A 23,741-nucleotide genomic window follows, 5' to 3' on the forward strand; every position below is an offset into this window, starting at 1 on the left:
AACACTGTTAGTAATAGGAACCAGGGGCTGTGGTTCCTTGAGTTGAGAGATTTAATCAGCTAAGACTTTGATAAGATCGGTTGGGTTTGCCAAAGAGAGGGCACTGACTTGCTTTTGAAGATCATTAATGTCACAATGCACATCAAACAAGATGCCAAAATGAAAATGATCACATAGACGTCACTGTACACCAGATTTTTATATGCTTTTTGGATGTTTATGGCTGGATTATTAAAGTGACTGTTATAGCATCGATTACAGGTTTAAAGAAAACTGAATGTTCCCAAACATTAAATCACTTTTTTGGAGAAAGCTTTGGTGCCCCTGGGCAGACACTCAGGTCACCCACTGATTCGGCCATGATCAGAGGCAGATGTCTGGTTCCTATCACCACCACTCTGAACAACTCTGACTTGGTAAGTTACTCTGGAACAAAGCATTTCACACCAAACCACTGTGAATGACTTAGTTTACATCTTAATGATGCAATTATGCAGAAATGTGGTGGATGTGCCTTATTGTACTGTATTCATGAGCACTATTAGCACTGCTGTTGTCGGGAAAGATAAAGAGACCCTTATTAGTCCCATCCATGCAGTGAAACACCACATACACACTAGTGAAGACACACACTAGGGGGCAGTGAGCACACTTGACCGGTGGGCCGATCTATCCGCAGCACCCAGGGAGCAGTTGGGGGTTAGGTGTCTTGCTCAAGGGCACTTCAGTCACGTCCTGACAGCTAAGCGGATCGAACCGATGACCTTCCGGTTGCAAGGCCGGTTCCCTAACCTCCAGCCCACGACTGCCCAAAAACCTTATCTGTAAGTTATGGAAGTTATGATTTGACCTCACATGCTTTTACTCTTTCACACTTCATCTCTTCATCTGTTGTAAATATCCTTGCTTGCCTCCTAGTGTGAGTTTTTCTAGTTCAAAGACATACCACCCTTCTGGTGACATACGTGAGGGTGGGAAGAACTTTTGAAAAACTCAAAAGAAAAGATTTCATGGGGATGGGCTGTTTGAAAAGTTATTTTTCCCCATTAGCTGGCAAACACAAAAGGAAGCCAGAAAGCTAAGGTTACTGCTAGGGAGCCGAATAGCTTAACACTGTATAACTGTGGTAACTGTTCTTAAATTGTCATTGAAATAGAAGGAATGGATTCCTCAGTTGACTGAAACGTCTTGTCAGATGAGAAGAACAAGCTAAATGTTAGAAAAGGTAAAAGTTAGAAAGGGTACCTGGGTAAATAAACCTTACCCCAGCTTGGCTTCTTTTCTCTAGCTGAAGTGATTTTAAAAAAACGGGAATGGATCACTCAAATGACAAAAATGACCAACAAAATAAACGCTAAAGTGTAAAGTAAAGCAAGGTTACCCGGCTGAATAAACACAGGATGGCTCTGTGGAAAGGCTGGAATTGGTGGATTGATTCACAATGTTTATATGGAGTAATACCACAATGTATGCTGGGTATTGTAGTGAGAGAACGCTGATGAACCAAAACACACACACACTTTCTGAGCCGCTTCTCCCTCAGGGTCGTGGGGGGGCGCTGGAGCCTATCCCAGCAGTCATCAGGCGGAAGGCAGGATACACCCTGGACATGTCGCCAGTCCATTGCAGGGCAGACAGACAGACACTCAAACCTAGGGGCAGTTTAGCGCGCTCAGTCGACCTGACTGCATGTCTTTGTGCTGTGGAAGGGAACCGGAGAACCCGGAGGAAACCCACGCAGACACAGGGAGAACAGGCAAACTCCACACAGAGAGGACCCCGGTCACCCGGCCGGGGAATCGAACCCAGGCCCTCCTCGCTGTGAGGCGACAGCGTGCCGCCCCTGAACCAAAACAATTGAACAATATTTACAATATTATGAATTCTGTCAAACAGATGAGACTGGGGAATGTGATGCTGAGCTACAGAATACTTTAGAAAACTACACTGCTCAAAAAAAATAAAGGGAACACTTAAACAACACAATATAACTCCAAGTAAATCAAACTTCTGTGAAATCAAACTGTCCACTTAGGAAGCAACACTGACCAGCAGTTTCACAGCTGTTGTGTAAATCGAACAGACAACAGGTGGAAATTACTGGCGATTAGCAAGACACACTCAGTAAAGGAGTGGTTCTGCAGGTGGGACCACAGACCACTTCTCAGTACCTTTCTGCTTTCTGGCTGATGTTTTGGTCACTTTTGAATGTTGGTGGTCTTTCACACTCGTGGTAGCAGGAGACGGACTCTACAACCCACACAAGTGGCTCAGGTAGTGCAGCTCATCCAGGATGGCACATCAATGCGAGCTGTGGCAAGAAGGTTTGCTGTGTCTGTCAGCGTAGTGTCCAGAGCCTGGAGGCGCTACCAGGAGACAGGCCAGTACACCAGGAGACGTGGAGGAGGCCGTAGGAGGGCAACAACCCAGCAGCAGGACCGCTACCTCCACCTTTGTGCAAGGAGGAACAGGAGGAGCTGCCAGAGCCCTGCAGAATGACCTCCAGCAGGCCACAGATGTGCATGTGTCTGCACAAACGGTTAGAAACCGACTCCATGAGGATGGTATGAGGGCCCGACGTCCACAGATGGGGGTTGTGCTCACAGCCCAACACCATGCAGGACGCTTGGCATTTGCCAGAGAACACCAGGATTGGTAAATTCGCCACTGGCGCCCTGTGATCTTCACAGATGAAAGCAGGTTCACACTGAGCACATGTGACAGACGTGACAGAGTCTGGAGACGCCGTGGAGAGCGATCTGCTGCCTGCAACATCCTTCAGCATGACCGGTTTGGCAGTGGGTCAGTAATGATGTGGGGTGGCATTTCTTTGGAGGGCCGCACAGCCCTCCATGTGCTCGCCAGAGGTAGCCTGACTGCCATTAGGTACCGAGATGAGATCCTCAGACCCCTTGTGAGACCATATGCTGGTGCGGTTGGCCCTGGGTTCCTCCTAATGCAGGACAATGCTAGACCTCATGTGGCTGGAGTGTGTCAGCAGTTCCTGCAAGATGAAGGTATTGAAGCTATGGACCAGCCCACCCGTTCCCCAGACCTGAATCCGATTGAGCACATCTGGGACATCATGTCTCGCTCCATCCACCAACGCCAGATTGCACCACAGATTGTCCAGGAGTTGGCGGATGCTTTAGTCCAGGTCTGGGAGGAGATCCCTCAGGAGACCATCCGCCACCTCATCAGGAGCTGCCCAGGCGTTGTAGGGAGGTCATACAGGCACGTGGAGGCCGGACACAACACTGAGCCTCATTCTGACTTGTTTTAAGGACATCACATCAAAGTTGGATCAGCCTGTCGTGTGTTTTTCCACTTTAATTTTGTGTGTGACTCCAAATCCAGGCCTGGTTAATAAATTTGGCTTCCATTGATGATTTTTGTGTGATTTTGTTGTCGGCACATTCAACTTTGTACAGAACAAAGTATTCAATGATAATATTTCATTCATTCAGATCTAGGATGTGTTATTGGAGTGTTCCCTTTATTATTTTTGAGCAGTGTATATTAAACTCCAGTTTTAAGCCTTTTAAATGATCCAAGTTTACACTTTAAGACTGAGGCTCATCACGATGAGCGGCCCAAAGCTAGTTATTTATCCAAACCAGTCATACAGTACGTTTTGGGCCATTTCGCAGCAGAGGCTCTAGTTTTATCACTTAGACTCTATAACAGTGATACTTTTTTTGTCCTTGAAAACTGGATCACAGACTTACTGGAAAATTCCACTCACCTGTATAAGCCTAGAAATCATTTGCTTTGTCGAATCTCTGTTGCTCTGAGACTTCTAACGTTCCTGAGGGTCTTCAGGCAGCAACCACCGAGAGATTCTTCTAGATTGACATGAAGCAAATCTGATCTAATTATATCATTAATGGCAATTCAACAGTCACGTGTGGGCTGAATGGGGCTGATGTCATGGGGGTCTGCAGCACTTTTCTTTCCGCTCATTACTATTTTCCTGAATTATCTGCTGCTATCTGGGTTCTTTGTAAGCCTTATTTTACTGGCCAGGCCTGGTTTTCAGATATGTTAAGCCTCATCAGTGACCTAAAAGGATTTTCCCTGAAAACTGATATCAGCCTGCACTACCCACCACTTTTTATATATGTTTGAATGTTATAATTTTTTAAATTGCCATGTTTATTAAAGAAACACTCCAGTATTTTTCCATCTGATCTCTATCTGCCACAGATAATCAACCCTGGAGTTAGAAAAGGTTAGAAATCCTATTGACTCAAAACACACTGGTAACAGAAGCGCCTGCCTATAGGCTTTTTATTAAAGGTGAATTTGTAGTAGAAATGTTTCCTAAGCACTGAGAAATGCTTAGAAATGAGTGTCTTTTGTTTTCAACCACATGCTACAGATACAGCAGATAGAAATTAGGTTGAAAAACGAGGTTGAGTGCCCTTCAATCACCACCTTCTTATTGTTGTACATGTTAGGTGTGGCCCTATTGCAACAATAATAGCAATACCCAGATTGAATTAAAGCAGGTTAGAGGTGCGCCCTGCCACGGTCTTTACCAAAAACTTAATGAGGTCATGATGTTAGGCTCCGCCCTACAGGTGTCTGCCTCCTGTGGGACGGCACCATCATAAAGAAGTGGGACAATGTCTCTGTCAGAAAGACAATCACTCCTCATCAGGTCTGTTGGAGCGAGTCTGAGTATCTTCTGCTCTGTTATCTCACTCGGTGAGTAGCTCTGATTTTTATTTTGCTTTTTATTTCATGTCATGCCTTTAGTTAGTCAAGCTCTTCTATGTAGACTGTTACACTGAGGAAAAAACTGCTTTTAATTTACTTTAGTGTGTGCATTGGTTCTAAATCAAGAAAATTCAGATTTTTTCAGTATAACAGCACTTGTTGGGCCACTTGGCATTAGATAAGAAAGTTTACATGAAGGTAATTTGTTGTTAATATAATTAATGCACTTGATGTGTATTCATTTTATTTAGGATCTGGAGTAAACAGGGTTGAGCTGTAACAGAATACAGAAGAAGTATTTAGAAAACAGAAACCTGTACAAATTTACATTAAAGGCAGTATTCAGAATACAGTTGTTCCACTTATAGTAAAATACTTTTAGAATATGTACCACAAAAAAATCACCAACATCGCATGGCACACTTCTTTATGAACACAGGAGTTTCTACTAAAGCCTGAGTAGACTGATAAATCAATGTGATCGGTTATTAATCTCAGCGTTACTGAGCTCTGCTAAAGCCTGAGTAGACTGATAAATCAATGTGATCGGTTATTAATCTCAGTGTTACTGAGCTCTGCTAAAGCCTGAGTAGACTGATAAATCAATGTGATCGGTTATTAATCTCAGCGTTACTGAGCTCTGCTAAAGCCTGAGTAGACTGATAAATCAATGTGATCGGTTATTAATCTCAGCGTTACTGAGCTCTGCTAAAGCCTGAGTAGACTGATAAATCAATGTGATCAGTTATTAATCTCAGCGTTACTGAGCTCTGCTAAAGCCTGAGTAGACTGATAAATCAATGTGATCGGTTATTAATCTCAGCGTTACTGAGCTCTGCTAAAGCCTGAGTAGACTGATAAATCAATGTGATCAGTTATTAATCTCAGCGTTACTGAGCTCTGCTAAAGCCTGAGTAGACTGATAAATCAATGTGATCGGTTATTAATCTCAGCGTTACTGAGCTCTGCTAAAGTCTGAGTAGACTGATAAATCAATGTGATCGGTTATTAATCTCAGCGTTACTGAGCTCTGCTAAAGTCTGAGTAGACTGATAAATCAATGTGATCGGTTATTAATCTCAGTGTTACTGAGCTCTGCTAAAGTCTGAGTAGACTGATAAATCAATGTGATCGGTTATTAATCTCAGCGTTACTGAGCTCTGCTAAAGCCTGAGTAGACTGATAAATCAATGTGATCGGTTATTAATCTCAGTGTTACTGAGCTCTGCTAAAGCCTGAGTAGACTGATAAATCAATATGATCGGTTATTAATCTCAGTGTTACTGAGCTCTGCTAAAGCCTGAGTAGACTGATAAATCAATGTGATCGGTTATTAATCTCAGTTACTGAGCTCTGCTAAAGCCTGAGTAGACTGATAAATCAATATGATCGGTTATTAATCTCAGTGTTACTGAGCTCTGCTAAAGTCTGAGTAGACTGATAAATCAATGTGATCGGTTATTAATCTCAGCGTTACTGAGCTCTGCTAAAGTCTGAGTAGACTGATAAATCAATATGATCGGTTATTAATCTCAGTGTTACTGAGCTCTGCTAAAGCCTGAGTAGACTGATAAATCAATATGATCGGTTATTAATCTCAGTGTTACTGAGCTCTGCTAAAGTCTGAGTAGACTGATAAATCAATGTGATCGGTTATTAATCTCAGCGTTACTGAGCTCTGCTAAAGTCTGAGTAGACTGATAAATCAATGTGATCGGTTATTAATCTCAGTGTTACTGAGCTCTGCTAAAGTCTGAGTAGACTGATAAATCAATGTGATCGGTTATTAATCTCAGCGTTACTGAGCTCTGCTAAAGTCTGAGTAGACTGATAAATCAATGTGATCGTTTATTAATCTCAGTGTTACTGAGCTCTGCTAAAGCCTGAGTAGACTTATAAATCAATGTGATCGGTTATTAATCTCAGTGTTACTGAGCTCTGCTAAAGCCTGAGTAGACTGATAAATCAATGTGATTGGTTATTAATCTCAGCGTTACTGAGCTCTGCTAAAGCCTGAGTAGACTGATAAATCAACGTGATCGGTTATTAATCTCAGCGTTACTGAGCTCTGCTAAAGCCTGAGTAGACTGATAAATCAATGTGATCGGTTATTAATCTCAGCGTTACTGAGCTCTGCTAAAGCCTGAGTAGACTGATAAATCAATGTGATCGGTTATTAATCTCAGTGTTACTGAGCTCTGCTAAAGCCTGAGTAGACTGATAAATCAATGTGATCGGTTATTAATCTCAGCGTTACTGAGCTCTGCTAAAGCCTGAGTAGACTGATAAATCAATGTGATCGGTTATTAATCTCAGTGATACTGAGCTCTGCTAAAGCCTGAGTAGACTGATAAATCAATGTGATCGGTTATTAATCTCAGCGTTACTGAGCTCTGCTAAAGCCTGAGTAGACTGATAAATCAATGTGATCAGTTATTAATCTCAGCGTTACTGAGCTCTGCTAAAGCCTGAGTAGACTGATAAATCAATGCGATCGGTTATTAATCTCAGCGTTACTGAGCTCTGCTAAAGCCTGAGTAGACTGATAAATCAATGCGATCGGTTATTAATCTCAGCGTTACTGAGCTCTGCTAAAGCCTGAGTAGACTGATAAATCAATGCGATCGGTTATTAATCTCAGCGTTACTGAGCTCTGCTAAAGTCTGAGTAGACTGATAAATCAATGCGATCGGTTATTAATCTCAGCGTTACTGAGCTCTGCTAAAGCCTGAGTAGACTGATAAATCAATGCGATCGGTTATTAATCTCAGCGTTACTGAGCTCTGCTAAAGCCTGAGTAGACTGATAAATCAATGTGATCAGTTATTAATCTCAGTTACTGAGCTCTGCTAAAGCCTGAGTAGACTGATAAATCAATGTGATCAGTTATTAATCTCAGCGTTACTGAGCTCTGCTAAAGCCTGAGTAGACTGATAAATCATTATTAATTAGGTTAGCATCAATTTTGTGAATTTTCCATGAAACATATTGAGAGGAATGGTTTAAATGAAGTCCTCCCCATGTGCCTAATCAAGATGTACTCTAAATGCTTTGTTATGTATTGTACTGATATACACCACTGAAGACGGTTGTTCCACCCCAATCTGGTAGTAGAATTTAATGACTCAAAGTCATCGTAATTATCATTACTGTTATCTAATGTACAGGCATGTGTGTATTTAGTAGACGAAAGGTGCCACAGCTGCTGAAGTCTTTTATACTATTGTGAAAGATAATGCTTAGTGGTTTTCAGTAGGTCTGCGAAAGACCAGCAGGGCTTTGAGATCTGTGCTTTTGACTTGGTTTAACAACGATGAAGCATTTCAGCAGCTCAATCACTACGTTCAAGTCTCTGGATGTTTTTTCAGAAATCAAAAAAAAAAGTTTTCACGTTTTTAAAATGTTTTTTTGTCTCTCTTCAGCCTATTTTCCATTTGTATCTCAGTGTCCTTCAGTGGTCTGGCTTCTCATTCACTGGTGCTATTCAGGAGAAATCTGCACACCTCCATAATGCCTACTTTATTTTCAATATACAATTACTGTACTGTCCTTAGGTTGTGACTGACCTGTAGAATGACCCACCAGTTTCCCACACTCACCACGGAGCAGAAGAGGGAGCTGCATGAGATAGCTCTGCGCATTGTGGCTCCTGGGAAAGGCATTCTAGCAGCTGATGAGTCAGTAGGTTAGTGCAGCCTCTCAATCCTTTCAGTCAGTGATAAAGGTTCTTTACCTACCTTCTTAAAACCTAAACGGTTCCTGGATTGCTGAGAAAAACTTTTAATTGGTATAGAAGCTTTTTTTAGGGCATGAAAAGTTCCTTCAGGAGCCAAAAATGGTTCTTCTTTGGCCTCACTCCAAAGAGCCTTTATTTTTAAGTGCTTCTCCAGAATAAAGTTCTGATTAGATGTTTTATGAAAGTGGCCAACGTTTGTTCTGCAGATCTAGCTTCCTGCAGAGATACGTTTGAGCCGTAATCTGCTACACCCTAATTCATCTAATTGCCTTATTGACTGTTGTTGATTAGTTGGGTGATATCAGGTGTGATATAGCTAAGTTGGAACTGCCGATAAGGTGTCCAGATGTTCTGGAGAGGGCTTAGTGACCACTGCTCCAGGAGCTCACTGGCTTACTCTGTGTTTGATCATTGTGAATGGTGCAACAGGCAGCATGGGCAAGCGTCTGAACCAGATAGGAGTGGAGAACACAGAGGAGAATCGCCGCCTGTACCGCCAAGTCCTCTTCACCGCAGACGATCGCATTGATAACTGCATTGGTGGCGTCATCTTCTTCCATGAAACGCTCTACCAGAACTCAGATGACGGTGTTCCCTTCGTTAAAATGATCAAAGATAAAGGAATTACTATTGGTATCAAGGTATGTGATCTCTAAGCCGAGTTTAGGAGGCCTTTTTTCTACTTTTTCAAGAAAATAAAGAGATAATAAAACTGTTCTTCAGGACTGATTTGAAATGCAGCGTTGATTTGCAGCTGGCTTTCAGTCTCGTAACATTTTCCTTGTTTTTTTAACGTTATTTGTTGTACTGCATGTGACACTAGTGGTAAAAATGCCAGGAAAGAGTCCATGTCGTAAATTTCTTTTGGCTGATATGTTCTATAAGCTCATCAATAAGCAAGTGTGAAGGAATATCTCAAATTGATTAAAGCATTAAAAGTGAGTTAAAAGTGAGTTTTATCACTTAATTGATCATATCATCATGTCTTTTGGTAACATTGCACTGAACAAAAAATTCGAAAATCAAAATGTAATTGTGGATAAAATTCTTTAAAAAAATCGAATGGGTACCGTGAGCTGTTCATTGAAGATATAACTACAGTAGTGTTGGCAATCATGTTTTTATTGCTATGAAAAGGTTTGATGTAGACAAGCGTTTAAAAGTATTATAATATAATAGCTCTACATGTTAGTGTCCAAAATGATGTATAATACTGTGAATGAAGTTAGAAGTAACATTGAGAAACCATCACATTTCAAAAGTAGAGAATCTCAATAGAGATAACGGTGATTAAAATTCATTTCCATAATAAATTACAGTATTTTTTTAGATTTTAACAACGTCTTGTTCATTGAATTCTTAAGATGTCGAACAAAACATCTGAAAATACCTTTTTATGGGTAATTAATAATGTTTAAATCAACAAAGTATCATGAATATGGCGAGTGATTCCAAACTTTTAAATGTTAGTGTTTAAGAAATTCGCAAAATGTTGGGTTCATGAACAAAACAGCATTGAGTAAAGCTTTCCAAACATGCTCTCTAAATCATTTGATCACTAGAGATGATTACATGTGAAAGAAAAAGACTTTTTTATTCGTTATTTTGTCCTAAAGGTTGATAAAGGAGTAGTTCCCCTGCCTGGAACTAATGGTGAAACTACTACACAAGGTCAGTCAAAGACTTCATTATCTATCTCCTTCTAAGTTTGGCTGGCATCTTGAGTATCAGGCGATACAGATCCACTATTTTAACTAATAAGCTTTAAAATGAGAATTTTAATTGAACATTATTCAATATTGGCAATCATACATTTAGATCTCACACAGCTGGCCAACATATAACGGGTCCACATGAGGGTCCAAAGACTGTAGAATCAGCTTTTAAATGATGCAGAAATTTTGAAAAATTGGTTCCACTTCCACTACAAAACACTTCAAGGCTGGTTAACTCCCAGCAAACCCACAGATGAGGTAATCAGATGTAGAAGCTGGAGATGTTTCAAATAATCTGCCCTGGGAAATTTGCGAGTGATTTAAAATGAGCTATTTTAGGCTCAAACACACTGATACGTGGTATTTCAGGCTAGATTTGTTACAGGAAAAGACCAAATTACTTCTTTTTCATCTCTGATGTCAGATTTTTCCACTGGTCCAGTGCTTCTGTTAGCTCTGACTAAAGTTCTAACGGATGTGCTCTGCAGGGCTGGATGGACTGTCGGAGCGATGTGCTCAGTATAAGAAGGATGGAGCTGATTTTGCAAAGTGGCGCTGTGTGATGAAGATCAGTGACACCACCCCATCTCAACTATGCATTACAGAAAATGCCAATGTCCTCGCTCGGTATGCTAGCATCTGCCAACAGGTAAAGTATGAATCCAGTTAATGTTGTTAAGTTTTGGGGTTTTTTTGCTTGAAAAACGGGCGGATGTGTAATGTTTCCAATTTTCCTCCAGCATGGGATTGTACCCATAGTGGAGCCCGAGATCCTGCCTGATGGAGACCATGACCTGAAACGTTGCCAGTTTGTTACAGAGAGGGTTGGTGTCAGTCCATCATTAATGTCGCTGTTCCACATGACACAGAGTAAAGATCCCTGAAATCATTACACGCTGCTCCATATGTGTTCTCCAGGTGCTTGCAGCAGTCTACAAGGCCATGTTTGATCATCATGTGTATTTGGAGGGAACCCTGCTTAAGCCCAACATGGTGACACCTGGACACGGCTGCCCCACCAAATTCAGTGCCGAAGAGGTTGCCATGGCAACGGTCACTGCCCTGCGTCGGACCGTCCCTCCTGCGGTCACAGGTGCGATTATGTTGCTGAGCGTGGTTACGCCGGTGTCTGTTTCAATGGGAATTTTTTTTTGGAAGATGTGATGCTGTGAGCATGTGATGCTGAACGATGTCTGCTTCCAGGAGTGACCTTCCTTTCTGGAGGCCAAAGTGAAGAAGAGGCCTCCCTCAACTTAAACGCCATCAACAACTGTCCGCTGGTGAAGCCTTGGGCGCTCACCTTCTCTTTTGGCCGAGCCCTGCAGGCCTCTGCCCTGAAAACCTGGCGCGGCCAGAGAGAGAATCAAAGTGCTGCCACTGAGGAGTTCATCAAGCGTGCAGAGGCACGTTTAATAAAACACACTGAAAAACTAAAACATATTCTACAAGGAGAGACGGGCAAGCTTTACACGCCTTTCATGATTCCATCTCACTGTTTTACATATTGACTTAAAACATGAATTCCAGTTTTTAAGAATTCCAAGCAGGAATTCTAACTCATAATTCCATCATGACGTTTTACAAGTTGGGTCAAAACAAGGATCCTAGATTCCAAGAATTCTAACTAATGTTTCAACCACATTGTTTGACAAATTGGGTTGAAGCAAGGATTCCAGTTTCCAAGAATTCCCAGCAAGAATTTCAACTCATTACTCCATCCAATTGTTTACAAATTGGGTACAAACACAAATTCTAGTTTCCATGAATTCCATGTAAGAATTGCAGTTTGTGTTTTGATCATGTTGTTTTACAGACTGGGTTGAAGTGAGGATTCCATTTCCTAAGAATTCCAAGTAAGAATGCCAATTCATAATTCCATTTCATTCATTTACAAATTGGGCTCAGATATGAATTCCGGTTTCCCTGAATTCCATGCAGGACTTCCAATCACGAATCCATCTCATTATTTTACAGATTGGATTGAAGTGAGGATTCCAGTTTTCAAGAATTCCCACTCAGAATTCCATCATGCCTTGTTTTACAAACTGGGTTGAAGCGATGACTGTACTTTCCAAGAATTCTGAGATTGTAGATTTCAAGAATTCCAAGCAAGAATTTCAATTCATTATTCCATCTCATTGTTTTACAAATTGGGATCTAACATGAATTCCAGTTTCCATGAATTCCATGTAAGAATTCCAATTTGTGATTCCATCATGTTGTTTTACAGCTTGGTTGGAAGCAAGGATTCCAGTTTCTAAGAATTCCAAGCAAGAATTCCAACTCATAATTCCATTGTGTTGCTTTATAAATGCAGTGAAATTATAAAGCAAATTTTTTTTTTTCCAAGAATTCCAACTCATGAGATAATCATGAGATATGGAACACAAATTGGGTTCAATTATGAAACAAGCATTTAGATTTAGTATAAAAGACCGTAAAAGATTTAGGGAAAAAAACAGTCATACTTTTTTTTTTCTTGTAAATCTTGTATTTAAAAGACAGAGCGAGGAAGCAAGCAGGAACAAGACTGCTACAAGGGCAGTAGTCCAATCCCACGAGCTAATAACTGATTTATTAACTTGACAGGGCATGTCTGGGTGCCCTGAATGCCCTACATTTGTAGTTAGTCTTGTTTAGTGCAGGATTTACCTAATCAATGTCAGGTCAATATGTCTGCACAAGGCCCAGGACTGCAGGTAACTGCAGTTAACTTTGATAAATTTATTTATGAGATAATAAATTACTCTAATATTGCAACTGCAATGTTGATCGGCGCACTCCCTGCATAATAAAAGATCATCTATGGGATGCAATTCCAAAACAAACCTATTCTTTTTTTGAGGTTTGCTTTCCATCTCATTCTGACACTTTTCTTCTGCTTCCTCAGATCAACAGTCTGGCGGCTCAGGGGAAGTACTCTGGAGGTGGAGACAGCAGCGGAGCCACTGGCCTCTCCCATTACCTCTCTAGCCACGCATACTGACATGCTGCCAAACGTTACCCTTCTGTGTTTCCTGAGATATAGCCAACTCCACTGCCATAAAGATTAATTTAATGCAGGTATATAGTCCTTCCAGCTGTATCTTAGACTCAAGACGTTGCTGTTGTATACAGATGATGTTCCTAAATCAGTGTATGAGCTGACATGTGAGAGGACTACACTCTTTTCATCCAGCAAAAATAAATGTTGTCATGTTCCCTCTATTGCTGAATAATAACAAATAAAAGAGTATGTAGCTTCTAATAGCTTCAGAGTCGATTTAAGACGATTCATTTATAAGCTCAAAACAGAGAAAATGAGATAATGAGCATCATATAGATAAATGATAATGTAATAGTGATTCATGTCCTGCTACCGACAAAATGAGTTTTCTCTATAGATTTGAGATTTGGGGTGGGGGGGTTGGGGGGTGGGGTAGCCCCCCCCCCCCCCACAGGGGTCTAACTTGTGCTTGTGTGATCCAGCCTTTCATAACTGCAATTCTAAGTACCTGCTGACTGTGTACTTTCGGTAAGCGTTGTGGTGTCCAGTGTGGAATAAACAGAGCAATTGTTGTATACTTATAAAACAGACATTAATAAAATGTGAAAACGATGTAAAGTGTCTGACGCAACTACCTTGGTGCAGTATTTCTTTGCTGATTCTAAGGCCTGCTCCTACAAACACCGCATCCGCAATACTGTCTGTAGCCTCGTTTGCCTCAGTAGGCCACAAATACACACTCACAATGAAGCTTATGCTATATAAACTATTAGATATTATCTTTTTATTTCAATAAATCAGTCATTCCTATCCTCCGGATCTGTTTTTTCTTTCATTAGTTAGCTACGTTTTGAAAAGTAGATCATATAAATGTGCTGCGACATCAGCTACTTGAAGGAAAGTTTGATTTTCTTTTATTATTTTTTACTGAATTTTGATTATGTAGCTAATTTCAGTACAAATTGAAACAGGAATATGAACCAGTTGTTAACATTAGCTTTCGTCTGCAATTCCATTTACATTTACAGCATTTTACACAGGGAGGCCAAGGTGGTGTTAGGAGTCTTGCCCAAGGACTCTTATTGGTATAGTGTAGGGTGTTTACCCAGGTGGGGATTGAACCCCAGTCTACAGCATAGAAGGCAGAGGTGTTAACCACTACACTAACCCAACCAAATGGAGAAACAAATGCACGCCAGCACATTTACTAAAAACAAAACATCAAACAACCCAAAATTAAATGTAACATATTTTACAGAGAAACATACAGACTCTGTTCTCTTCACAGTGGTGGTGATGGGAACCAGGGGTCACAATGTCTACAACACTCATATTGCCATTTTATTTACTACCCAAGACTACAAGTGAACCTACACTCTTCTAAATATTATTATGTAGTGCTGATGTTGGTAAAATAGTTTTTACTTTAAAAAAAAGTAGTTTCTTTTGGGACTACTTTGCATTGCCCTGCATGAACGACTCTGCCATGAATGAAACCCTAACCCTAGCTCAATGGAATATGTCTAAAATCAAAACTGAATCACAAATCTGCCCTAAAACGATCTTTCAGGCATCCACAGCGCGCTCGTCGCCGTTTTTCTGTAGTAACTTTCAGCGCCACAGCTCTGCAGACGTCTGGTTTCTATCACCCCCACAGCGAATCATTCTGTCTCTGCAAGTTTCTCTATAATCTCACACCGAACCACTCAGAACGGCTCCAATTAATTATGCAGAACCTCTGAAAAACTGGTGGGGTTCCCCTTTAGCACGTCCAACGGATGTTTACGGACTAGTTTTTTGTCTCGGATGTAGCTGGTAAGTCTGCGGTAGTGCATTTAATGCCCCCAGTGTGGCAGATCCCTCCGCACAACTGAAGCGCGGTTAGCGAGGAGGAAGCGAGGAGCTGCTCTCAGGCGGAGTGCAGACCACGTTCCTGCTGCTGAGCTCCGGACAAAAGTTGGGACAATACAGCGGCGCCTGAGCGTTTTACTGTCTGGAGGTATTGTACATGAGTTTTTCGGGTGCTCTGCGCATCCGCACATCTTTCTTGTGCAGGTTCCCCAGCTTGCGTAACTAACCCGTTTGTTTGGTTTGCGGCAGGAAAGTCGCGCTCTCTTGTTCGGAGATGTCTGGCGGAGTGATCCGAGGCCCCGCTGGTAGCAACGACTGCCGGATTTATGTGGGGAATCTGCCGCCTGATATCCGCACCAAGGACGTCGAGGATGTGTTTTACAAGTATGGAGCGATTCGAGATATCGATCTGAAAAACCGACGAGGCGGACCGCCGTTTGCCTTCGTGGAGTTTGAAGACCCCAGGTAATTAATTCCCTCAGCTCGGTGCGCTCAAGGCTGGGCTAAGCTAGCTGGCTAACGGCTGTGCCCGCGTTCGCGGCGCTAATTGGGCTCGTTAAGCGGTGAAATGTCGCCCTCGCTTAGCCCTGGTCTTGTGTTCGGGCTGCGTTTGCGGTCGCCCGGCGCTTTTGCGAGGTGTACGTGTCCGGCTGTCCGTCTCGTTTGCGTTTCGCGAGATGGCTAACGCTTGCTAGGCCAACCTCATGCTGGGCTAGCTAACGCTACCTGCCTAGCAGCAAATGCTAAATGTTATTATTCTCGAGCTAACGTGGGTTAGCCGGCGGAGGCTCGTCTCCGAGGGCTGTAGTTTAGTTGTTAAGCTCCTCTTTTTTACAGAAACCGTGGGCTTTCACTCATTCAGTGACCCCCGTTTCCTTTAGCGTCTTTGCGTTAACGCTCAACAAATCGGCTTCTGGTAGTCTTTGAAATGGACCTAATGTTAGCTCGCTTGGCTAACGCTACGGCGCCCAGCCCGCCTCTTCGTACGGCGAGCTAATTAGCGAAAAGCAACAGTTCCACGCTTGGTTCCGTGGCTTTCAGTGGCTCTAATTTAAGATTTAGTTAGTAAACCTTTGTTTTAATGCCGAACCACACGTGGTGGTCAGATTAGGCTAATTATATCTAATGTTAATTCCAAGCGAAGTCGATTTCTAGAAGTTAATCTGCTCCGCTGCAGACGCTGTAAAAATCAACTTGTTTTCCAGAGACGCCGAGGATGCGGTGTATGCCCGGGACGGCTACGACTACGACGGGTACAGGCTTCGAGTGGAGTTTCCGAGAAGTGGACGCGGTATGGGGAGAGGTGGTTTTGGAGCAGGGGCACCCAGGGGCAGATATGGACCCCCGTCCAGACGCTCCGAATATAGAGTGATTGTTTCGGGTAAGCACGCAGTCTCCATCAAACGAGCTGCACCAGGTGGACCAGGACAACATTTTAGTGGCTTTATTACTCGCACTGTGGTGTAGGATGTGTGTGTGTGTGTGTGTTTAGGAATGCATCTTGTGAGATGGGTAACATGCTTTTTGTCGATTCCAGGCCTACCACCAAGCGGCAGCTGGCAGGATCTGAAGGATCACATGCGTGAAGCAGGTGATGTATGTTATGCTGACGTTTTCCGAGATGGAACTGGTGTGGTGGAGTTTGTGCGCAAAGAAGACATGACCTACGCGGTTCGAAAGCTGGATAACACTAAGTTCCGGTCACATGAGGTAGGTTTGAGATTTTAATTAGGACTTTTGGATGTACATGTCTTAGCTTTGGATTTTCTTTAAGGTAAGCGTATCTCATGTGGCACGATTGGGCGTGGATCCGTATCGTTTTGCCCCTCACCTCACGACATTGTGAATTGGAGAGGGTTTTTTTAGTTGGCGTCTAATGAAAGATCTCTAAATTTGGGCATAAAGCCTCGTTTGGATCACGTTTTGTGCATCCAAATCCCAATGTCAGACATGATTGTGCTGCCCACCTGCTTAAGTGTTCATATATAGTCTTCACTGAAAACTGCCCCTTGGCAAAAAAGCAAGAAACTTGCACACTTAATAGATGACTGTTAAAGTGTTGAACGACTCAATAACAATTGGTAAGTATTTTAATAACACAAGCCTGGATTTTGGTTGTGATGTGTGCTCAGAGGAAAGTTTTTGTGTCTCAGGGGGAAACTGCATACATTCGAGTGAAAATGGATGGTCCGCGCAGCCCCAGCTATGGAAGATCGAGGTCCAGGAGCCGCAGCCGCAGCAGGAGTCGCAGCCGCAGCAACAACCGTAGCCGCAGCTACTCACCACGGCGTGGCCGAGGGTCTCCTCAGTACTCCCCTCGCCACAGTCGCTCTCGCTCTCGATCCTAAGCCTTCCACTCTCGCCACCTCTGTGGTGCTTTTGGTTTCCTGCCCCCCTGTTTTTGGTGAAGCTGTTGACACATCCCAGTTTTTTTTTACCCTCTCTTTTCTCCCCCATTGAGTACTAGTTTTATTTTCCCTACCTTCATTTTCCTGATTTGGTCCTCTGAATGTTGTCTACGTGTCCTGCCCTCCACTCCCATCTGTCATTTGTCCACCCCACCCCACCTCCCCACACCTGTCCAAATTCTTTTACGAATGTGTTTTAAAGGACTGCTCACTCGCCCTCCTCCTATCTCACCTTTCGTTTGTCCTTTTTTTTGATGATGAAATGGAACTCTCTCATTGACCAAACAAAGGTTGCTTAATGCCTCTCAATATTTTGGTAAATGTCTTGTACTGTCTTTTCATGAGGGTGGGTTCATAAACGTTGTATTTTACCCTGTCTTCCTCTAGTCATTTGACAAGGGATGAACTGATGCTTTGTAATAAAGGACTGCCGAATCCAGTTGAGTTACAGGTTGAAGTTTATAAATAAGGGGGTCCTCTGTAATCACACTGAATGCTTCTTTACCAGCAAATTTAAGTGGTATTACCCTTCCTCCTGAATCTGTAGAAAGTGACTTTATGGCACTTGCAGCTATGTTGACGGTCCAGATTAGACGTGTTCATGTTATCTGTACCTTTTTTTTACACACAAGATGACCTTTCTGGCAAGTCAGACTAGAGACCCGAGGCGTACATCAAGTTTAGGCTCTGATGGTCGATGCAGAGCATGGTGTGCAACAATTAGCCCGGAAATTTTTTTTATTATTAATTTTTTTTTTTTTTTTACTAGAATGCAATATGCATGCATTACAGAATATTACCCAGAAAGTGTTTCTAACTCTCTACCTTTTTCTTGGTTTTGCTGGTATTTAAGGTTTGGATTGGAGGAGAGGCTCAGTGGATGCCGGCTCATTGGGATCAGTTCATAATGAAGATAGGATAGGGAATGCTGGATACAAGGAACAATTTCTCCAGGATCGTAGGATTTAAGACCGAGCAGTTCCAAGTTTTACCAAAAGCCCCCCCATCCCCCTTTATTTTATTTTTTCATTTGGAACCTTACCCAACATTTTACCTTTTGATATTTTCACTCACATTGGAGGAACAGATGCTGGAGCAGTCATTTGGGATGGAATCAACAGAAGCAGTCTGGTAAATTGAGGGGAAAATTTGGGATTAGGGGTGAAACTCAGGCAATTCTAGATTTCTCGCTGCCCCTTGGTGGGCAGTTACGGATGCTTTTACATCGCTAGCTTTTTATTTGGTTATTTTTTTAGTGAACAGTTGCCTCAATAAAAAAATACATTGATATATAATGAGTGTCCTTTTTGTTTGTGGAGAATGTTGTGAACTGGTTGAGTAAGGTAGAGCCATCAAATTGATCCCCCAGTGACCTGATCTCACGGTCACTTGATGTTGCAAGTGATCATGTACATCACATGGGCTTCCATAAGTTCTCCAGAGGGCTCAGATTCCCTGCATTCCTCAAGGTTCTTCAAGGGGTCCTTTTTAGAACCACGAGTTCAACATGGAACCATTTCATGCTTAAATGATCCTTTGCAGGGTGAATCGGTTCCTCTGATGGAGAACGTGTTGTAAGTGCTCCGTACGGTACCAAAAGGTTCTACTATGTCAAGCTTCTAACAACCCTTTTTCAAGAACCCTTATTTTTAGAGAACCATTTACACAAAGGTTCTGTATGAAAGCACACCACCTCCATCAAATAAGAACCACTTGAGCATGAAGTGGGTTTATGTGTAATTAGTGGTTCTTCACAGAACCATTGCTTTCACTGAAGAACCCTTGAAGAGAGTGGCTGCAGAGTTCATGGTTCTGTAGAAGTGTTGCCTTAATTAAAGAAAGACCAGACAATATAGAAATAAGGGGGTCAGAATAAACGTCCTCAGTCTGGGCAGTCCTGCTCGAGCTGTGCCCGCTGTTTAGTCCCCAGATGCCTCCTTAGGTTCGGTTCTGTTCAGTTCTCCAAAAGAAAAGTAAGGCTGCCTTTGAGCGGCTGGGCGCTAATATAAAAAAAACCTACCTGGTATCGCGTTTCGCTCGCTCCCCGGTCAAAGATGCATTGTGGGTTGAAATAAGATGCTGGTAGAGCGGCGCAAGAGGAAAATGCCTACACCGAAGGCAGAGCTGCTCTCCAGCCAATGGAAAGCGGTGTGGCGGACAGCGCTGTGAAGGGCGAGGGATCCAGCGGGCGGCACAGAGCGCGTTGGGCTCGGTCCTTATTGAGCCTCGTCTCAGCAGGAGGAGGATTTTCCCACCGCGAAGCTCCAGCTGGTGTAACCGCCTGAAGGTGAGTGCGGAGCTGGTTCGTCCGAGTGATCAGTGCACGCGCCGAGTGCTTCGGTCCGGCGGTGAAAGACCGCAGTTTAAGTCGATTCGACGCAAAATCGCCAGTTAGCGATGCTTGCCCGCTCCAGGAGGCCTCCGGCTGAGATTACGTGCACGGGAATAATCGGGATAATGGTGCTGGAAGCCGTGGACGAGGCTTTCAAATCAGCGCTGCTAGGCTGCTCAGTACCGTGAAGCAGCCTTATTTAAAGGGGAGCGCCACCGACTTTTCAGAATTTCTGTCGTTCAGAGTGATCTAGTGCGAGACGCTTCGCTTGTAGAGAAACTTGCAGACTCGGATTTCATCACAGTGGTGCTGATGGGATCCAGGGGTCAGTTCCCAAACTGAGCCGTTTTATTTCCCATCCAGAACCGCCAGGGAACCCACGCGTGTCGCGTGAACGTGGATGATGGATAAAACGCCTTTTCTTTGGGAAACTGTTTTGGGTTAGACTCTCGTGCACTTTCCACATATTGAAATACATTTTGGACCCCAACTACTGTAAAACGGCGTCTCAGACATCAGTGTTTTAACAGCTTGGTGTAAGAAGCCTTAAAAGGTGGACGTCTGGTTCCCATCACCAGCACGATGGGCAGCTCTGAAGTTTCTCAGTGACTGGGAATCTCACGCCAAGCCACTCCGACTGACTTCCTTGACTTGTTCACCATTTAGTTTCGCGTGAATCCTCCTGTAAGTTCGGCTCCGGGTTTTTCGGAGTTCAGCAAAACATCAGGCCAAAATAAGGTGGTCAGTGGGCAGCTAAGGGCAGCACCAGGCTCTGACGCTTCCCACCTGCGAGCTGATGAAGGTGAAGATTATTTTAATCAGCGCTGCGCTGAAGTTGGACTCGCGTTCGCCAGCTTGTTAGGCGAATTGTCCGTTCCACCTTAAATGGTGCAGCGGCTCCATTGTGGCGCCCGTGCGAAATAGAGCCGCTGCACCATTTAAGGTGGAACGGACAATTCGAATAAGAAGGCAGCCTGAGCTTCGTGCACGGACTGGCAGTATTTCTCGCGGGCACCTCATGGCCGTCACTCCGTGAGATGTCATCTGAGCGGCTGGAATGTAGATTAAAAGGCCTTTCACGGCTTCTGAGGGCCTTTTCTTTGGTTTCTGCAAACTGGAGAGTCTTTTGAGGCCATTTTGACTGTATGCTGGCCGGGCACTGAGAATGCTGCAGGACGTGAATGGTGTGTGTGTGTGTGTGTGGGTGTGTGTGTGTGGGTGTGTGTGTGTGTGGGAGGCAGAGCTGATGCCCTGTGAAAGGGCTGAACTGAAGGACCCATTAAGGACTTGCTTGATTCTTAGTGAGGCCTATCTGGTGTCACCGAATTACCCCAACAAACCAGAGCCTTTAGTGAGCAGCAGTCTGCTGAGAGTTTGTCTGGCGCTGAGAGAAGAACCTGAACCCTTCTCCTGAAAGGGCTCTCTGTTAAGCACTTGGTCTGGTGGTATTTGTTAGAGTAGCAGTGGAGGCTGTCGTCTTTGCTGGCGATTTACACAGCTGAGTTAAAGTAGGATGCTACCAGTTTTTCCCAAAAATGGGTAGTTTTACATTTTTTTTTCAGATGTAAATTTGTGATCTTGAGATGCAAACAGTCATTCAGAGTGGACTGGTGTGAAGTGAGTCACTGTAGAGAAACTTTATAGTGGTGGTGATGGAAACCAGAGGTCCCAATGCTTCCAACATGAACATAGCCGTTTTATTTACTATCCAAAACCACCTACATGTGTCTGCTGAGCTTTAAAATGGTCATAAATCTGAAGAAAGGTCTTCTTTAGGGACCGTTTTGATTTAAAACACCCTGCATGTACCCTTCACCGCGAATGGAAGAACATGCACGTTAAGCTAGAACGTTGCTTTATGGTGATGTGGCGCCCGTAAAGCAGCGTATTTATAACCATCTCGTGTTCTCTCTCTCTGAGGGAGCTTTCAGGGGCGTTCAACTCTTCAGACGCCCGGTTCCATCGCCGCCGCTGTGAACGGCTCCGACGCGCCATGTTTCTCTAGAAGCTGTTTGTGTGGAATTTTTTTTATTTTTTATTTTGAAAAATCCCCTTTAATCTTTTGTCTTCCGTTTTTCAAGCATAATGACCGACAGGAAAGCCGTGATCAAGAATGCTGACATGTCCGAGGACATGCAGCAGGATGCGGTGGACTGTGCGACGCAGGCCATGGAGAAGTACAACATAGAGAAGGACATTGCAGCGTACATCAAGAAGGTGGGCCTAACAAAGCAGCAGTTCAGCCCGGTTTACTTCTCGACTGATGCGGTTAATAGGGCCGTTGAATGATTGACCACTGAAGTTATTGTTTCTCTACGTTGCAGGAGTTTGATAAGAAGTACAACCCAACATGGCACTGCATTGTGGGAAGGAACTTCGGCAGCTACGTCACTCACGAGACAAAGCACTTCATCTACTTCTACCTGGGCCAGGTGGCCATACTTTTGTTCAAATCTGGCTGAATCTCCACAAGAGTAGTTTTTTTTTTTTTTCTTTTCTTTTCTTTTTTGTTTATTTCTCTCCCAACATGGACCGAGATGCACTAGTGGCTGATGTCGTATCTACCTACACGCTACCGATGTTAAACCAGACCATACCATGCCGATGCTGACTGTGCATAACTGCATGGACCGTATTCCATACTAATTGTGTATATCTTGCAGTTCAGTTGCTCTTTCATCATGTGCCCCGTGTTTATTAGGAGAGGCGTTTGTTTATGGTCCTGGCAGGTTTGTTCGAGCACAGGAGCTGTAGAGGCAAGTGTGATCTTTTTGATGGAATAAAGCGGAGATAAATATATGATGTATGAAAAATGCATTAGCACTTCTATTTTTCTTCTGAGAGATGTATTTTCTTTAAGTAACCATTCTGTATAGCCTGTATGGTTCTAATGAACGTCATGAGTCATGTCTGTACCGTGGTGGAGGTGGAGAACAATGGAAACGAGTCTTGTATACGCTAGAATAGAAGGCGCTAGGTCTTTATCTAACCTCAGAAGAACGTCCTGATCTTTGTTCCGTGTCATCTGTCAGGAGAGGGAAGTTGTCTGGGAAAGGGGCGACTTAAGCACAAACGAAGGTTTATTCTGTGAAGCTTTTTTTTTTTTTTCCGGTTTGAGATGTCTTACAGAATGTCTCCTGCGACATGAGCTGAGGAATGTGTATTATTAGAATAATGTAAGATATTGAAATGATTAAACTCTGTTGTTGTTATTGTTGAGTATAATGCAGTTTTTAGTCTTATTAGTGATCTCTACCTGAATGTAAAGGGACTTTAAGATGAATGCACAACATTTTCCCGCTCCTGAGCGTCTTCCTGACGAGGCATATCCATTAAGAAATGGTCCGATTCATTATTTGCATGTTTTTCTTTCCCTACTTGTGCTCATGACCCATCTGTAATTGGCTAGTCGGCCCTGTGGCGCTTCCTTTGCTCACAGGCTTGTGAGACGATGCTCCATTTCACTGTACCCTCTCAGGTACTGCCCATGACAAAAAGGCCATGTTTTCAGCCATTAAAATGTGTATTTAATGCAAAACTTTGCCCTTTGTTTTGTTTTCTGTTTGCTGAAGTCATTTTGTTGTATGATTTCTGTAAAGACTAGTTACATGAGTGATGGTGGCACTGCAAATACTTGAGTCGTCACTGACTCTTAATGGTTTCTATCATTTTGTCAGCGTGGGTTTTAGGCTCCTGAGCTCAGTAGTGGCGATCACACCTGACCTGTGGATTTTGAATATCAACGAAGAAGGAGCGTCCGAAAGAAGTGCGTTTTAAGCCGTGACCTTGGTCCTCACGAAAATTGTTAACCTCATTTGATCCGCTGTCAAGACCTGCGGCAGCTGCTATGATCATTCCAAATCACAAGAGGGAGCCCTCACCATGCGCAGGCTTCATGGTCTGCGTGCCAACTCCAGTCCTTGGCAGTGTTTCTCATTCACAGTGTTTTATTTGGGTTATAGTGGTGTTTCTCAGCGCTTGGTCCTGGAGG

The 23,741-nt window shown here is 43.3% G+C and overlaps 3 protein-coding genes across 3 annotated transcripts; all 3 read left to right on the plus strand.

Moving 5' to 3' along the window:
• Positions 1-4,587: 4,587 nt before the first annotated feature.
• aldoca (aldolase C, fructose-bisphosphate, a) lies at positions 4,588-13,794 on the plus strand. Its single transcript, XM_037546382.1, has 9 exons — positions 4,588-4,710; positions 8,277-8,407; positions 8,888-9,099; positions 10,075-10,129; positions 10,662-10,822; positions 10,914-10,997; positions 11,092-11,266; positions 11,377-11,576; positions 13,064-13,794. The coding sequence occupies exons 2-9, from the start codon at positions 8,296-8,298 to the stop codon at positions 13,157-13,159; spliced, it is 1,095 nt and encodes a 364-aa protein (XP_037402279.1). The 5' UTR covers positions 4,588-4,710; positions 8,277-8,295; the 3' UTR covers positions 13,160-13,794.
• Positions 13,795-14,999: 1,205 nt separating this feature from the next.
• On the plus strand, positions 15,000-18,713 carry srsf1a (serine and arginine rich splicing factor 1a). Its single transcript, XM_017688204.2, has 5 exons — positions 15,000-15,158; positions 15,260-15,475; positions 16,216-16,391; positions 16,548-16,720; positions 17,164-18,713. Exons 2-5 carry the CDS (start codon positions 15,285-15,287, stop codon positions 17,356-17,358), a joined length of 735 nt encoding a protein of 244 aa, XP_017543693.1. The 5' UTR covers positions 15,000-15,158; positions 15,260-15,284; the 3' UTR covers positions 17,359-18,713.
• Positions 18,714-19,519: 806 nt separating this feature from the next.
• Positions 19,520-23,288, plus strand: dynll2a (dynein, light chain, LC8-type 2a). Its single transcript, XM_017688205.2, has 3 exons — positions 19,520-19,705; positions 21,832-21,967; positions 22,075-23,288. Exons 2-3 carry the CDS (start codon positions 21,836-21,838, stop codon positions 22,210-22,212), a joined length of 270 nt encoding a protein of 89 aa, XP_017543694.1. The 5' UTR covers positions 19,520-19,705; positions 21,832-21,835; the 3' UTR covers positions 22,213-23,288.
• The last annotated feature ends 453 nt before the right edge of the window (positions 23,289-23,741 follow it).

This window comes from Pygocentrus nattereri, chromosome 17 (genome assembly GCF_015220715.1).
Source record: "Pygocentrus nattereri isolate fPygNat1 chromosome 17, fPygNat1.pri, whole genome shotgun sequence".
Classification (NCBI taxonomy): Eukaryota; Metazoa; Chordata; class Actinopteri; order Characiformes; family Serrasalmidae; genus Pygocentrus; species Pygocentrus nattereri.